Source organism: Callorhinus ursinus, unplaced genomic scaffold (genome assembly GCF_003265705.2).
Source record: "Callorhinus ursinus isolate GAN/ISIS: 27379988/994484 unplaced genomic scaffold, GSC_fseal_2.0 scaffold46, whole genome shotgun sequence".
NCBI lineage: Eukaryota > Metazoa > Chordata > Mammalia > Carnivora > Otariidae > Callorhinus > Callorhinus ursinus.
Genome location: NW_027397108.1, coordinates 7,005,822 through 7,021,827, shown reverse-complemented (window position 1 = coordinate 7,021,827; position 16,006 = coordinate 7,005,822). Strand labels below are relative to the sequence as shown.

The following is a 16,006-nucleotide window of genomic DNA, read 5'->3' as shown; positions in this document are numbered from 1 at the left end:
TCCCATCATTTCTCACTCTTGTAGACAGGGCATCTACTTTTGCCCATGCCACCAGGATGCATGATCAGGCCTGGCATAAAAGGTCTCCGTGCAGCCTAGTGTTTGGCTGAACACACATTCACACCTGCTCCTGAGCCACAGAGTCATGGAGCATTTCTGATCCCATCCCTTAAATTTACAGAAGAAATGGGCCCAAAGTGCAAAGTGGCCTTCATAGTCCGTGCTCCTATCATATCAGAGCCAGCAGCAAAAGGAAAAATCAGCAGCCCTGATCCTACTTTACTTATAAATTTGATATTTTGTTCAGCATGAATTTTTGTATTAATTTTGACACGAAAAATATTGTATGAGAAGATTGTCTGTCTTGATGGCTGAGTTTTCTGGCGCTCCCTGAAAGGGTACGCCCCAGGGGAATGCGTCGCTCACGCCCGCGCCCCCCATCCCCGTTCTGAGAGCTCCCAGAGCTCCACAGTCCTCCTCCACAGCCATGCCTCCCGCAGTGTGCGAGCGTGTCCCTCACATCTGGGGGACAGCTGTGGCCCCAATGTCTGCCACAAGGTCCTCTGGGCACTCTGGGGAAAACTCAGATTTGTGGGAAGGGTTTGTGGCCATCTGTCATTCTGGCTGCTCACCATCCTTCATCATTCCTCACAGCACCCCAGGCTCCCCTTTGGACAGACCCCTGTTTTGGGTGGTGGTGGTGGTGGTGGGAAGTAGCCACCCGTTCCCATTCTTGCCTAGATGCAGTGGGACTGGCCTGGGGACGTGCAGCTTAGCTCCAGCAAATCCTACGCTGTCTCAGTGTGCGGGGTGGGGGTGGTGGGGTCCCACCCTCGCCCTGGGAGGTGTAACTCAAGTGCCAGGCTGCTCCCTTGGGGGTAGCCCCGAATGCCTCCCCTGTTCGGTTCTGTTTGGTGGCCACTCATTTTTTCCCAGCTTATCTTCTGGCCTCCTGTCCATTCTGTGATCCCCAATATCAATCTAGTAAAGTCTTGTTGTATTCCACTTAATATCGGTGATGTTGCTTTCTGCTGCTTGCCGCCATGGATCCTGACAGATCCTGCACAAGAGGTAATCAGAGGTGCTGAATTGTAATGCCCTCTCTTGCTCACTGGTTAAGTCTCCTTTGCTTCATCTCCTTTCAGACATTTACCCAGATCCTAAACTTGTTTGGGTGACAGAGTCTCTACTAGTCATGGTGTTATTTGCATGGCATCATATGCTTTGCAGAACATCTTAAAATATTGATCAGTTTAATCCTGACACTCAAACCAGGAACAGTTTTACTAGCAGAAAATGTGACTGTTCTACGTATGCTCAAGAATGATTGCAAAATCAAGCTCACCTGTCCATCAAAAAAAGCCAGGCTGCAAACCTCAGTCGTTTGCAGCTTATATCTAATAAATGGTTCGCCATGCACCCCTGTGCCCTGTCATCTCTGAAAACTTGCTTTGCTTGCAGGCAAGCAAACAGCAGATAACAAAACTTAGTATTTAGAAACTTCTTTCTGCTTCCTTCAATTTCTCCAGGAATGAGGAGGAGACAGCCGTCATCATGAGACTGTTAGCAATGAGAGACCCTGGGCTGGCTGTGGACCCACCATCATTCCTGGGAGCTGTGACTAACTCCCACTAACAGCCCTCATAGGTGTTTCATAGACTTGTTTATTATAATATGGGAAAACCACGGATTGTAGGAAAATGCCCCTTTCATTCTTGAAGAGCCTCCTTTAGAGAATGGATGCCTTTATACTCTGTGCTAGTAACGATGACTGGTTCATTAAGCACCTACTGTGGGCCAGGCACTGTGTTCTCAGTGCTAAGCCTGAATTACCCGGTTTACCCTCCACGGTGACTCTGTCGCTGAGACATTGTTTCCCTCTACTTTACCAGGGAGGACACTGAGCACAGAGAAACGGGATGTCTGCCCGAGGTGACACACCTGCCAAGTGGATGAGCAGGGATCTGCACTCATGAAGTCTGGCATTCGACTGGAGCCACCGGGCCCTGCCACCTCCCTCCGTGAGGCCGGGGTGGGGAGGGGGCTCTGAGGCAGCCCCTGGACACAAGACTGGGTCTCTGACACAACGAAGAATCAAGATCTGCTTCCCCTGCATCCGTTCCGCGCTTGTGATGTTCTCATCTCCTGCGATGAGTCTGGCAGCATGGGGAAGTGAGATTATGATGAAGCACTGCTCTAAGGAGCCACCTGAACAGGAGGCGCTGGGAAGTGAGGAGGAAAGAAAGAGGAACACTCTGTGACAGAGGCATCCCTGCCCAATCACGGTGGCGAGAGGAGGCGCGCATGCATGCAAACCGCCCCCACCTCCCGCCGAGGGCTTTCTGCAACCCCTGTCCACGCAGCTCTACCCAAACCCTCCCTGGGGTCCTCCCAGGCATCTGGGCAGCAGAGGGTCGTACTGTGGGGTTCGGCAGCGGATGTGGTCATAGATTTCGGGATGATCCGCTAAAATCAGAAACAGAAGGTACGGTTTTGTCCTGAGAAAGGGAATCTGATAGAGCAAGGCCATCGAGTCTGTTTGCAATCGCCCCTGGAGGACTGAGCTTCTCTGGCTTGAGTCTGGCTTGGGAGGCAGAGGAGCAGGAAGGTGCGAGGTCTGTGCTGCAATCAGATTTCCTGCGTGTGACTCCACGTGACTCTGGGTGAGTTCCTGACTCTCCCTGAGGCTCACTGTCCTCACCTGTGAAGAGGGGCCATCCGAGCACCTTCTTTACGGGTTGCTGTGAAATTAGACATGACCGAGTGTGTAAGGCACGGAGAACAGGGCCTGGGACCAAGAAAAGGCCCGCTACTCCGTCCCAACCACAAGCACATCGGTGCGGCTGTGAGCAAGGGGTCAGTGTGGGGCTGACCGTGTTGGAGGAGTGGCCCGGAGGACGGGGCACGACACATTGGTGGCAAGAGAGGAGCGGATGGGCAGAGCCAGGCTGGCCGAGGGCTGACCCACTCCTGGCTGAGTGTCCACTCCATCCCGGGCCCAGGGAAGTCGTGCCTGTGTCGACTCAGGCTCCGCAGTGGTGGGGTCTGGCCGCCCAGGTAAGAGTGCATGTTGTACCTAATGGTGGCTGGCTCGCTTACTCCCAGGAGGTGGTGCCTCGTGGAGGATGTGCCAGGCAGGGCCGCCCCTGGGCCTCCTTTCCTTTCTGCCTTCACTCACCACTTTGGGGATCTCCAAGACTCAGGGATTTAAATTCCATCTGAATGTGGTTAGCACATCCCCAGCTGCCATCACCTCCTAGCCACACTCAGTATGGCCTGCTTCTTACTGCTTGTACCGCCTCCGCCGAGTCCAAAGCCGTGCCACCTCCCACCTGGCTTATCGCAGGACCCTCCCCACCGGTCTACGAGGTCTCCCCTCCCCTCTTCTAAAACCACCAGTGTTTAACTTCCTGTCTTATTTGGAGTAAGGTGTTAGCCCCCGAGCCCCTCTGGTCTCATCTCTCCCCACCCCTCACTCACTCTGCACCAGATCCAATGACCCCAGCCCCGCCCCCGCATCTCACACCTGTGCGCACCCTGCCTCAGGGCCTTTGCACTTCTTTTTTCCACCCCCTGCTTGGACCACTCTTCCCCAGCTGTCTGCATCGTGCGCCCCTGCTTCCTTCAGTTCTCTACTTAAATGCCGTTCCAGCAGTGAGGCCTTCCCTGACCCCCCCATCTAGAGTTTCAGACTCCTCCCCTTCTTTCTCTTCCTTGCACCATTATGCTATTTATTTACTTTCTTGTTTGCTTTCTCTCTGCCCACTGGCATATAATCATCATGAGGACAGATATTTTTTTTTTGACTGTTTCTGCTGCTGCTGTATCCCCCGTGCCTAGAAAAAGGCCGGCATGTTGTAAATGCTCATTCCAGGCCCGTGGGATAAATGAACGAGTCGGCGACAAGAGCTGGCCTACCCCATCCTAACCCCAGTCCAGATCCACACACGCAGCCCTCACGCAGGGATGCAAGGCTGGTTAGAGCCGACTCCACGGGGTCTGTTCTTACCCTGCTAGTGTACACAAGGGGACCCCTGAATTAAACTCTGTGGGAGACCTGTGGTTCAGAGCCTCACCACTTGAAAATGCAAACTGCAAGACTCCTCTGGGGCACAAGCTGGGAGCTACTGCTGAAACACACGTCTTGAATTAATTACGGGGCGTACTGCCTCCGGTTCTTTACCTGTGTTAGTACTAAGGCCACGATGAGCCCTTCGTGAGTCCCCTAGATGCGCTCGGTGGCAGCCTGGTGTTGGTGACTGACTGACAAAGTGGGGCAGTAAGATAAATCAGCTATGCTCCCGAGTCGACTGACTTCTCTTGCCATCCTGAAATGTGCGGCTTTCTCCATTAATACGGTATCAGTAGCTTCTGCAGCAACCTTGGTCTATTTCAAAGGCCTTTATTAAAATTAAAAAAAAAAACAAAACCCAAACACCCAGCTAAGCAGATTTAGCAGCTTAGAGAAAACAGTGGGCGAGAAACGGTATTAGCGTTTGTCAATATTTCCTATGTTGGCTCCGAGAATTAATTTCTCAGGCTGACAGGAATGACCATCATAATTATATTCAAGTATAACCAATTTGAAAAACCATGCTTTCAGTAATGAGAATCTGGCCCATGGCAAATTTACAACAACACGTGTAGACGGATGTTAAAAAGGTGGCTGGATTATAAAATAACCTTTTAACTGTTTGTCCAAATGGTCAACTCTTTCATATTAACCAAACCGAGTGCCTCTAATTGAGGTTAATACTGGAAATCTTTCATCTCTGGATCATCATAAAAGCCAGAATTCTATTTTTAGCTACTGAAGATGTTAAATCCTTAAAAATTCAGTTGTTTAATTTATTAGACCTTGTTTCCCCCTGGCATCTTCCTAGCAGAAAATCTGACCACTAAAAATAAGAGTTAGCTGTGCTAATATATTTACATAAATAATTAAAAATTCTACAGCAGAGCAGGCGATAAAATGTATTGCCACCATAAACTTCCAGGGGAAGAACATCACTTTAATTAAAAGTTACAAAGACACCACTGTAAACAATTCATTTACATTTCAAGCTCTGTGTTTGTTGACTCAGGAAAGAAATGATTCATTCAACAAAGCAAAACAGAAAGCACCTCACCCCAAATCCTGTTATTGAGGTCAGTAACCACATTTAATTAAGATGAACTGTTAATAATATATTTTAGTAGAGGGAAGCTCTTCTCTTAATTTCCCCAGGTAGAAATGTTATTATTTAGCCTTTAACTTCTGATTAAAATTTAACAGGTGGGAGTCACCCCAAATTAAACGCTTAAATCTGGTTTTGGAATCTGTTCTTTTTAAAACAAGGAGTCTGAAACCACCCCCCCTTACCTTCCCCATAAATGGGAGGCTACTATACACTTCGAGCCTCTGTGTTCCCGAGAATGCAAGTGATGACAAAATCCCAACTTTCAAGCCGACTGATTTTTGACATCTACTTCTAAAGATCTCAGAAGCTATAGAACAAACTGTCCCATAGATGGCCCGCGATTTTCACTGCATTTCCCCTCATTTCTGTGATTTTTCTCTGAATGGTCTTCAACATTAAACAAGGTGTTAAAAGGACTTGATGACTCACAGGAAGACCAGCAAAATCTGAAACTGGGCATTTTAACAAATCTTGGGGGGCTCGATTTTCATCACTGCATGCTGTACCTTGTACCAGCTTGAGGAATGAATTCCATCGTGGAGCTAAAAGGCCTCCACGTCCAAAAGGAGGGGAAGAAGGGAAATGACTTTCAAAAGACCCAAAGAACTCAGGACAAAGTGGGCTGCAGTTTTCAGAGAGATGAGGATCGAATGTGGATCTGATTCAGATATTCTGTGTTTAAAGCGTAGGCTCAGTGTGGACCAAGGCGTGGGAAGAAGAGCCGGCTGATGGACATGGCTCTTTACTGTGACCCTCGTGGACCTGGGAAACCCCCTCCAAGGCCTGTCTGTCTGTCCTGCTCAGGCGTCACTCCTGGGATTGGTTTAAAACAAGGCCACATGCTGATGTTGTCATGATTGGTAGACATTAGTCAGTGTTGGAAGGTGAAAAATAATAGTAATGCTGATAAAGCATGTCTGTTTATGCACAAACATGTTTGCACACAGACACCTCCAACCCAGCTGCATTAATCCATGCCATGCCTACTAACTGAGCACTTCCATCTGCCTGGCCCAGGCCGGGTTGGGGCTATTTCAAGAACTCCCAGCCCCAAAGAGTCTTCTTTGTCTTTGGTGGCCTTATACCAAGTCCTAGCAAATATCCTGCCACGTACCCACATTGCACATAACATTTTTTTTTTCCGTAAAATTTTTGAAATCATGTTTATACTTAGGCCTTTGGCATTATTTAGCTACCACGAATATTTCATTAATGATCCCCTAGGATTTCTCTAGAGTAGACTCAGACGTTCTTGCAAGGTGAGATCTACAAATGGCTTGCAAAGGTACAGACAGCTTTTCAGATTTTAAAGTTAACCTGATAGAGTTGTCATGACGCTATCTATGGATGCTCGATATTTATTCATTTCAATTTTGCTGTTTCCTTTTCAAACTGTGGAGACAACAGGTCCCTGACATTTTGTAGGCCCCCTGGAGCATCTGAAGGTCCACGTGCTGGGCCCCAAGTGCTTAATTCTGTAATAGTACCGATGCGGCCCCCCTGGGGCTTCATCAGGCAGGGACGGCTACCCTCCCCCCCTTAAAGCCTGGGTTTGGTGAGAAGACGGAGAATTAGGTCGGGAATGACAGTAAGGCAGGAGGAGGGTAGTGCTAGATGTCCAGAAAGCCCGGGGAGCACAGTTCCGAGGTCAGAGCAGCCTCCCCGCAGGGGCAGAGGTGATGCCCAGCCCACCTCAGTGGGACACACACGGGTGGGCGCGGTGGGTGCCAGCAAAGCCCAGGGGCTCTCAGCAGGCCTCCCCACACTTCTGCATGCTCTCCTTCCACAAAGGAGGGCTCAGAGAGGCTCAGAGAGGCTCTGCTTTCCTCATCAGCAAAAAGGGAGACCGACGATGTGTCATTTGCAGGGCTGTGAGAAATAAATGACTCTGGTGAAGGGGTTTTTGGTGCACTTGGATATAAACATGCTAGGCGCTCAGTCCCAGTACCGGCAAGCTTACCGCCCTCGTTCTCAAACCCATGTCTCCAGGGGGGTGTGGAGAGGGCTGCCTGTTTGGGCTGGCAGCCGGGTCCTAGGAGGCAGAGAGCCGCAAAGAGGCACGGGGAGAGCAGGGTTGACAAGCGAGGCCACAGCGATGCTTGGAAACCAATTCTGCCTCCTGGCTCTTTGTCCCCAGCTGGGGACCACTGGTTCTTACTTCCCAAGGAAAGCATGTATTTCCTTCCTTCCTTCCTTGCCCTCTGGCCGCCCGCCTTCTTTCCGGGCACACGCTCTTGCTCTCAGGACTGCAAGCTCCCCGGAGGCTGCAGGCAGAGACCCTTTCTTTCACTAGTGAATTCCCAGCGCCTCGCGGTGTCACCGGGCTCTAAATGAATACTGTTAAACTTAGTAACTGAATGAATGGATAACTATAATCCTTGTGCTTTTTTTTCCAAGCATTTGGTCTTTAGCAACATGATTATCTATTATTTTGATTGTGTAGAAATCTAGTATCATGGCATGTTTCATCATTTTATTTTATTTTAAAGATTTATTTATTTATTTGAGAGAGCGAGAATGAGAGAGAGAGCACATGAGAGGGGGGAGGGTCAGAGGGAGAAGCAGGCTCCCCTCCGAGCAGGGAGCCCAATGTGGGACTCGATCCCGGGACTCCGGGATCACGACCTGAGCCGAAGGCAGTCGCCCAACCAACTGAGCCACCCAGGCGCCCATGTTTCATAATTTTAAATTTACCCTGTGGTTTTTTGTTATGCAGAAAATCTCAATCCCCAAAGGTTTCCACGGCAGCTAGACATTCTAACGTCTAGTTACCTCACTACATACTCTCTTCCCTTCTTTTTTTTTTTTTTTAAAAGATTTTATTTATTTGACAGAGAGAGACACAGCGAGAGAGGGAACACAAGCAGGGGGAGTGGGAGAGGGAGAAGCAGGCTTCCCGTGGAGCAGAGAGCCCGATGCGGGGCTAGATCCCAGGACCCTGGGATCATGACCTGAGCCAAAGGCAGACGTTTAACAGCTGAGCCACCCAGGCACCCCTTCTCTTCCCTTAATTCGTAAAGAATCCCAGTTTTAAAAGCTGATTGCTACCCAGCTAAATGACGATATGGTCCAGTATACCTTGGAGTTAGGTGTGGTCATGTGACTAATTTTGGCCAATGAGATTTAAATAGAAATGGGGCTGACTTCCAGGAAGTTTCCTTAAGAGACAGGAGACCCGGGCGCCTGGGTGGCTCAGTTGGTTAAGCGACTGCCTTCGGCTCAGGTCACGATCCTGGAGTCCCGGGATCGAGTCCCACATCGGGCTCCCTGCTCAGCGGGGAGTCTGCCTCTCCCTCTGACCTCCTTCCCTCTCATGCTCTCTCTCTAGCATTCTCTCTCTCTCAATAAATAAATAAAAATCTTAAAAAAAAAAAAAGACAGGAGACCTGATGCCTTTCTTCCCCTCTTTCCCATCTCACTGTTTGGAATGCAGACACGAAGGCTGGAGCACCAGCAGCCCTCACAGCCCATGAGGAAGGGGACACCAGGGGGCACCAGCCTGGAGGTGGTCGAATGGTGAGCGGGAAGGAGCCTGGGACCCTGACAGCTCTGTGGGACTGCCGTACAAGCCCTGGACACTGCCATGGCTACTCTAGACTTCTGTTACAGGTGACCAAAAAATAGAGTTCTATCTTTTCTGAGCCACGGTCATTTTGAATTTTCGTGTTATATTCAGCCAAACTTAATCCTCACAGATATAGTGCTGCTCGACACACCCTTGCAGGGCTCCCTGGATGAATGATTTTTTTCCAGAACCATGTTGAGCAGCGATAGGTTATTTCACATTGGTAGGAGTGGTATTTCTCCTCAACACATATCTTATATATTCAATGTGTAGGCAGAAACCTCTGCTGCAGAGTGGTTTACTGCACACCCCGGACAAGATGAACTCGGTCTGAAAAAATGCTCAGACTAAGGACTTGCTACTTGGTTGCCTCCAAGGAAATCCCCTGATTGTGAAAAACAATGAGACAAGTCCTCTCAGGCCGTCCCGAAGGACTGAGCTGCCGGCTGCCTCCCCAAAGCAACCGAATCAACAGCGAGGATGCAAGGGTTAGTCCCTGGTGTTCATTTCGCTAGTGGAGAACGTGGGACAAGGGCAGTCATTTCCAGTTTAGCATAATTACCATTGAGCTGCTCCTTCTGACAGTAATTAGCCAACAAGCTCACTTTCAAAGCCTGCTCCTCATTAGAGACACCCATATGTCACGGAGAAATGCCTGGCTCCTGTTTGGTGGGTGTGGAGGCAGGGCTCCACCCTGAAGGCTGCAGGAGGCCCGCGTCTGTGGTGCATGGAGGGGATGCGGTGGGGGAGGCAGCTCTGTTTCAGAACGTGTCTATAGCGACACGACCTTGGAGCAGAGAGGCTTTCTAATCCTGACATCAATTCAAATCATAAGTAAAATAGAAATGTGACTGCCCGGGTATAAAAAAAACGAAAAATTCTTTTTATGACAAAAGTCATTAACAATACCAATACTTTTTTGCTCAAAGTATTTTCAAAAAAATTCGTGAAATTAATGATGCACTAAACAATTTAGCTATAAGCATGTCCATTGACCTTTTCAAAAAATAATTGCATACAATTGGAAACACTCTAATATCCAATAACAAGGAAATGAATGAATAAATGAGAACATCCATGTAATAGAATAGAATACTATCAAGCAATTAAAAATAATGGCTATGTCTTGACATGGAAAGCTGCTCACCATACACTGGGAAGGAGACATGGCAGGTTCCAAAACAGGACGGGTGATCGGAGCCAATTCTGGTAATAAAAACAGAAGGTTTCTCACACGTGACGGAGGGAGATAATATACCCACGTTGTTAAGAGAGGGTTTCCTGTGTAAGATGATTAGAGACTCTTTATTATCTTTATTCTTAACTGCCTTTCCCAAAGGCTCCTCCACGAATTATCTTAACCTTATAAAGATAAGAAGATACAAGTCATTAAAAAGAAGATTTTTGTCTGTCACCAGCTCACCGATGTCCACTTTGATTTGGCTAAGAGCGCAACGTGATGGGCTTTTTAACAAGTTTTAATAACTCAGGCTTTTTAGTGCGAGTATTCACTCTGATGCCTGGACACCTCCCGTCTTGAGTGTTACAGGCTTCTCAGAGATCAAGGCGCCTTTCACAGACTTGATTGTTCCCTGGTGAGATGAAAGAGTGGTCCCCAGGGGCCAGCTGTGCCAGCCTCGCGCCGGAGACCAGACGCGCCTTTCATCACAGGAGACAGGACACCGGCCCGGATGGGAATCAGTTGGAAGTTCCTGCGTTTTGTGCGGGTTGTGGGTGGGGAGGAGTTTTCCCTGCTCTGACAGCGAAGGAGCCCGCCCTTGGGGAAGAGGCCAGAGCGCCCGTCAGGGTTGGGGCAGGACCTGTACCAGGATCCTGGGCAGGTGCAGCACCTCCCCCTGGGCTCAAAAGCTCCCAGGGCCTGGTGAGTCATTTGAAATGAGAATGGGGTTATTGGGGCTGAGTCACAGAGAATGTTGGAATGAAATATTGATAGAGATAGGGTGGTGGGGGAGAGACAGAGAAAGGAAGAAGGGAGGAGAGGAAAGGGGGAGGGGAAGGATCAAGGGCTGCAAGTATTTGTAAATGCTAGAACTGTTAAGCAAACCAGCCACCGAGAAACACCGCAGCTGCATTTCCCCAGGGAAATTGAACACAAAATTGAACTTGGTCACAGTGACTCTCCGTGGTTCCTGATGACTCAGCCCCCATTCCGGTCTCCTGGGAAGCGCGTCCTGCACTCCTCTGGTGGTCATGGTGGGACGTGGGGCCCCCGGCGGGCACACTCCATCTCCCTGCTATACTGTTTGGCTCGGAGATGGGTGTGTGTCCTAGCTGGCTCAGTGAGACCCCAGCCCTGCCCTTGGACTTGAACTTTCAGTTGGGAAGCCTCTCTTCCTGCTGGGAGGGCCAAGGGCTGGCATTGCTGGTGGCCATTCGGGCATGGCTGGGGCTGAAGCTGGCCCCGGGGGAGAGCAGAGCCAAGAGGTCCAGCATACTCTGGACACCTGAGCTCTCATGCTGGGTACCCTCGTCCGTGTGCACTTTTCGGTCACGTGGGCCGACACGTGCCGTCTTGGGCTAAACGGTGGGACCTGGCAGCTTAGGAAGAAGGGATCAGATCTGTGATGACCAGCGGAGCTTCCCATGCTTCTGCTTTTTCCCTCGGGTCTCCTGTCTAGTAATTGACACATTACTTTCTCTGACCTCCTCTTCTCACGTGGTGGGCGCCACGGACCTTCTGCCTGTGGTACAAGGGGGAACACTTGCACCCCCTCCAGTAGCTGGGTCCTCGTGCTCCGTGGCTCACGTCCTTGTCTTGATACCCCTCAGTGTCTTGGCTCTGGCCAGTCATGCCCTCCCTCTCCGGGCCAGACTCCTGTCACTAACTCAGTTTGCTGGGACGGCTCTCAGAGGCCTGTCCTCTGAGCTGCATTCCCAGCTCCATGTGCCATCTGCAGGATGGGATCTCCTCTCACCGCACCAGCTGCCCTCTGTGGTGGGCAGCCACATCCGAGAACATCAGCTCTGTGGCCCGTCAAGGTGCCCTGATTTGGGGGATGCCTGGGTGGCTCAGTCGGTTAAGCGTCTGCCTCAGGCTCAGGTCATGATCCCAGGGGTCCTGGGATCAAGTCCTGCATCGGGCTCCCTGCTCTCCCTCTGCCTGCCTCTCTCTCACTTTCTCTCTCCGACAAATAAATAAAATCGTTTTTTAAAATAATTTAATAACAATGTGACTAAGTAATCTCTTAAAAATGAGGACCGTGTTAATGAACTGGAATTTCAAATGCAGCAAGTATCAAGTATATGCATTGCGAGGAAACAAATAAAATCTTAAAAAAAAAAAAAAAAAAGGCGCCCTGATTTGGGAGGTTCATGACTGCAGCTCAAAGCAGACACACCTGGTGCACATGAACCTTTGATGGCGAGTGGCACAAGTGTGGGAAATGGCTGGAGGCGGGTCACTCATTCTCCTCCTGCCAGCCAGTCACCTCCCATCCCCTAGAGACGCAGCACCGCCAAACTCCTGTGCTATGGAGGGCCTGGTTCTAAACATGTTCTCAGTTTGATACACTGTTATCCAGTGATTCTTCTAGCAAATTCCCCCTTTTGCCTAAGTCGGCCAGAGCTGGTCTTGAACAGAGAGCCTGGACAGACCCACCTCCCCTTTGTCGCTGTCAGGCATCTGACCCTCCCCACCACATTAAGGCTCTCTGGCGACATCCCAAATCACAAAGCACGCCCCCTCCCCGCCCCAGCAAAAACAAGCCCATCCAAATTCTGCTTTCTCCCCACCCCAGAGTCCTCTCTTCTGCCTCCTGTTGTAGAAGTACAAAATGACAGTTAAGCCCCCCCAAAGACAACCCAAATTAGCATGACTGCCTTACGGTCTGTTAAGCTACTAGTTTCCCCATCTAAGGACTTAAGGAAAGCTTGCTCTTTGATATTTAAATTGGGTATTTCCTTTGCCAGGTACCCAGCAGTTAAAGGAAAGAGAGAAAACAGAATGGCTATTTCAGAGTCACATTATTATCGGATTTGGTATAGTTCCGACCTGTATCTAGTTCACCTGGCATTTCGGAAAGTTTTGTTATGAAAGTAAATGCCCTTCTGGGTTGGAAACTAACGTGAGCTGCGTTCCTGCCAGTTTGCGCTTCAGTAACGGGGCCACGTGGAGACCCTGATACGTTTCCAGGTGTTTCAAATCAGGAAAATACGACACGTGTTTATTAGAAGTGTATCTAATACTTGATTATCTGTTCCTCCTAGGAGAAGAAGATTAGATTTTGGAAGAGAAAGATTAATAACTTTCCTTTGTGGAGACAAGTGTGCATTTGGACCTGCATGCCCAATTCAGGTTCATCATGAAACAATGCACCAAGGAGAACAGTTTGTCTCTGCGGGCAATGATCACTTAATTAAATCTTGTCATGAAAATACCTTCCTTCTAAACACCGGACAGAGCTTAAGAAATGAAGACAGAAATATTTAAAGACTATTTTTTTTTTTGGCTTGCCATTTATCAGTGGAAACCCTAGCCCTGATGTTCCATTTCTAGGTACCAGCAATGTCTGGTTCCTTCCCCTTTTGACAGGTTCAGAATCCACAGCACTTAGCAGAGAGCACGGACTTTGCAGACCGTCCTGTTTCTATTCTGATTCCTCTGCTACTAAGCTGCGCCACCCTGAGCTATTACTGAACCTCTCTGGATTCATAATACCCTTGTCTGTATGTGGAGTCAGCCGAAGCCTTCCTTATCAAGTCCTGGTGACAAGAATATAGGTCAAGTGTCTGAGAGGCAGGGGGCCATAGATGGTGGCTTTTCTTTTTTTCAGGGACTATGATTGGCAGACCCCTCTGGCCATTTAGAAACACAGCCCTGAAGTCACCCTCTTCCCGAGCTGGTCTAGTGCTAGGAGCCAGGTGTGGGGGCAGTGGCCCCCTGGAGTCAGCCTGGTCCTGATATCATCAGCCATGAGCTCTTCATTGTGACATGTACCTTCTACTTACCCAGATCACTAACAAATTTAATTTAATGCTAGTTCACTCCTGACAACTAGGCCTGCAGCCAGAGAAGAAATACCATTTCTGTCTCGGGTCCCCAGTTAGGGGGTTGCTCACCCACCTGATGGTTTGATGCTGCAGGGAATCAGGGTCCGTGGCGTTCACGGTCAGGAGCACGCTGCCCACAGAGATGTTCTCCTGCCTGGTCACCATCATGGGGTCTGGGTAGAAAACCGGACCCTCGTTGACATCCAGGACAGTGATGTGAACGGTGGCTGTGGAGCTGGGGCCGTAGGAGACGTCGGGCACCAGAGGGTCCTCATTTTCCACTTTGATTAGCAGGGTGTGAAAGGCAGAAATCTCGTAGTCCAGGGGCTGGAAAGCAGAGACGGGAGGCTCAGCATGTGTATCTGCTACAAAGGGTGGATGCCTTTGCCCCAAGTCCCTGTGATAGCCCACGAGCCAACATGGATGATCAGGGATGGATCCAGGTTTTGTGGGCTATCCTGAATGCAACGTGGGGTCCTCCTTAAGGATATGAAACACACAGAATTCGGGATGGAAGCTGGTAGTTTTTTTGGGATCGAGAGTAAGTGACAACACATGACGTGAGGCTCAGAGTCCTGGGCCCCCCGTCTGAGACCTCTTTAGGCGACGCCCTTGTCATTAAAAAGCTTCCTACGTGTAACCTGTAGCCCCACGACTCCAACACTCAGGGGGGTTCGGGGACGAACCACTCTGCAGCCTAAGCTTCGCCAGCTACGGGGTTCACCCTGCCTCGGTTATACCATAAGGGGGAGGTTGAACGGAAAAGGCAGCCCAAAAGTCCATCCTCAACACTTTTGTCTCACTGGCCACAAGCGCCGAGGCTGGAGTCTGGTCAGCAGGTAAAGGAGTTTCTCCTGGCACAGGTGCATTTCCGGGGAGGGCGTCATGTAGGTAAAAGGACTGGAGAGGATTGGAGACGCGTGGGGTTAAGCCTCCGGGCCCTTCCCCACCTGAGGGCATTTGAAAATGTGCAGGGAATTTTCAGTGGTCACCATGACTCAGGGGCTCTGTGGTCAGATACAGGGCAGGGGTAGTCTATGTGAGACACATGGCTGGGCTGGGACCCTCCAACATGATGGTGGACGGGCCTGGCCCCAGGGTCACTGAGGTGCGGCCCACTCTAGGTGAGTCTACAAAAGAGGCTGATAGTACTTGCCTCCCCCAGGTGCTGTGCAGAGTAAATCAGATCACGTTCAGGAAACCCCATTGTAGACATTATTAATATGGGGGTCCTGCCCGTCATTGAATGACACGGATGGCATTCATTTGGCTGCTCTCTTTCCAAACCACAAGATGACGCAGGAGTGACGTTTCCTGTCACTGAGGGTATGTGGGGAGACATTTAGGTCGGATGAGGGCAGCCTGTTTATTTCAAGTTGTTCTCCTCATGTTGACTGCGGGGGATGAGTAGCTAACTCTCCGGACCCAGGACGTATGGATACGCTTGTTGGAAGAACAGGACCAAAGTGAGTACAGGGAGTCGGTCCGCACTCAACCAGAAGGAAGCAGATGACGGGCAGGCTGTAAGGGCCACGGGAAGCGGGAGCAGCCGGAGACCGGGAAGCTGGGGAGAGAGCCCTGCAGGTATAAGAGCTGGAACTGAATCCAGCTGGTTGAGTCAGAGTCAGAATGACTGTAGGCAAATCATGTTACCTTCTTAATAACTAACATGCATTAGCACACCCCACATGTGCGCACGTGGCTGCGCACGCACACAGAGGAAATGCTGACACGGGGGGGGGGCTTCCTGATGGCAACAGGACCCCCTCTTCTCCGTACCCGCAACCACTCCCGGAGGGACTTAAAGAGCTAACAGATGTAATGCTCTTGGCACCTAGGCGCTACCCAGTTATATTTTGGTCCCTTCCATCCCTGAAACGCAGGAATACTTCACCACTCCATCCCTCTCCAGGAAGAGGTTTCTGTCCATCCCGAGTGATGCCCCAAATACGCAACCTCAGTGAAGTACATTTCAAACAGGGGCCAGGGGTTGCCATGCTTGGAAGACGTGCATCCCGATTAGGATACTGAAGGGCAGAAGCCTTTGGCTCATTGGGTCGTGACCACTTTGTGCTCCGTGCTCTGAGCAGAGATGACACGTGGAGCCCAGGGTCCAGGAGCCTCCCCCACTGGCCCCAGTGTCGGGCAGACCCAGCATGCTTCTGGAGACAAAGTTAACTAGCAAACCGACATTTGTGAAACCCCAAATCTAGCCCAATGGAATTTTCTACCATGATGAAAAGGACACCAG

At 50.1% G+C, this 16,006-nt stretch overlaps 1 protein-coding gene across 3 annotated transcripts in view; it reads right to left on the bottom strand.

Annotated features, from left to right (window-relative positions):
- CDH13 (cadherin 13) overlaps nucleotides 1-16,006 on the bottom strand; it is a 1,106,386-nt gene that overhangs the window by 78,161 nt on the left and 1,012,219 nt on the right. For all 3 annotated transcript variants that reach the window (XM_073882334.1, XM_073882335.1, XM_025860409.2), the window contains one exon: nucleotides 13,829-14,082. In XM_073882334.1, the coding sequence (XP_073738435.1) occupies nucleotides 13,829-14,082 (254 nt within the window). The remainder of the gene's footprint in view (nucleotides 1-13,828; nucleotides 14,083-16,006) is intronic.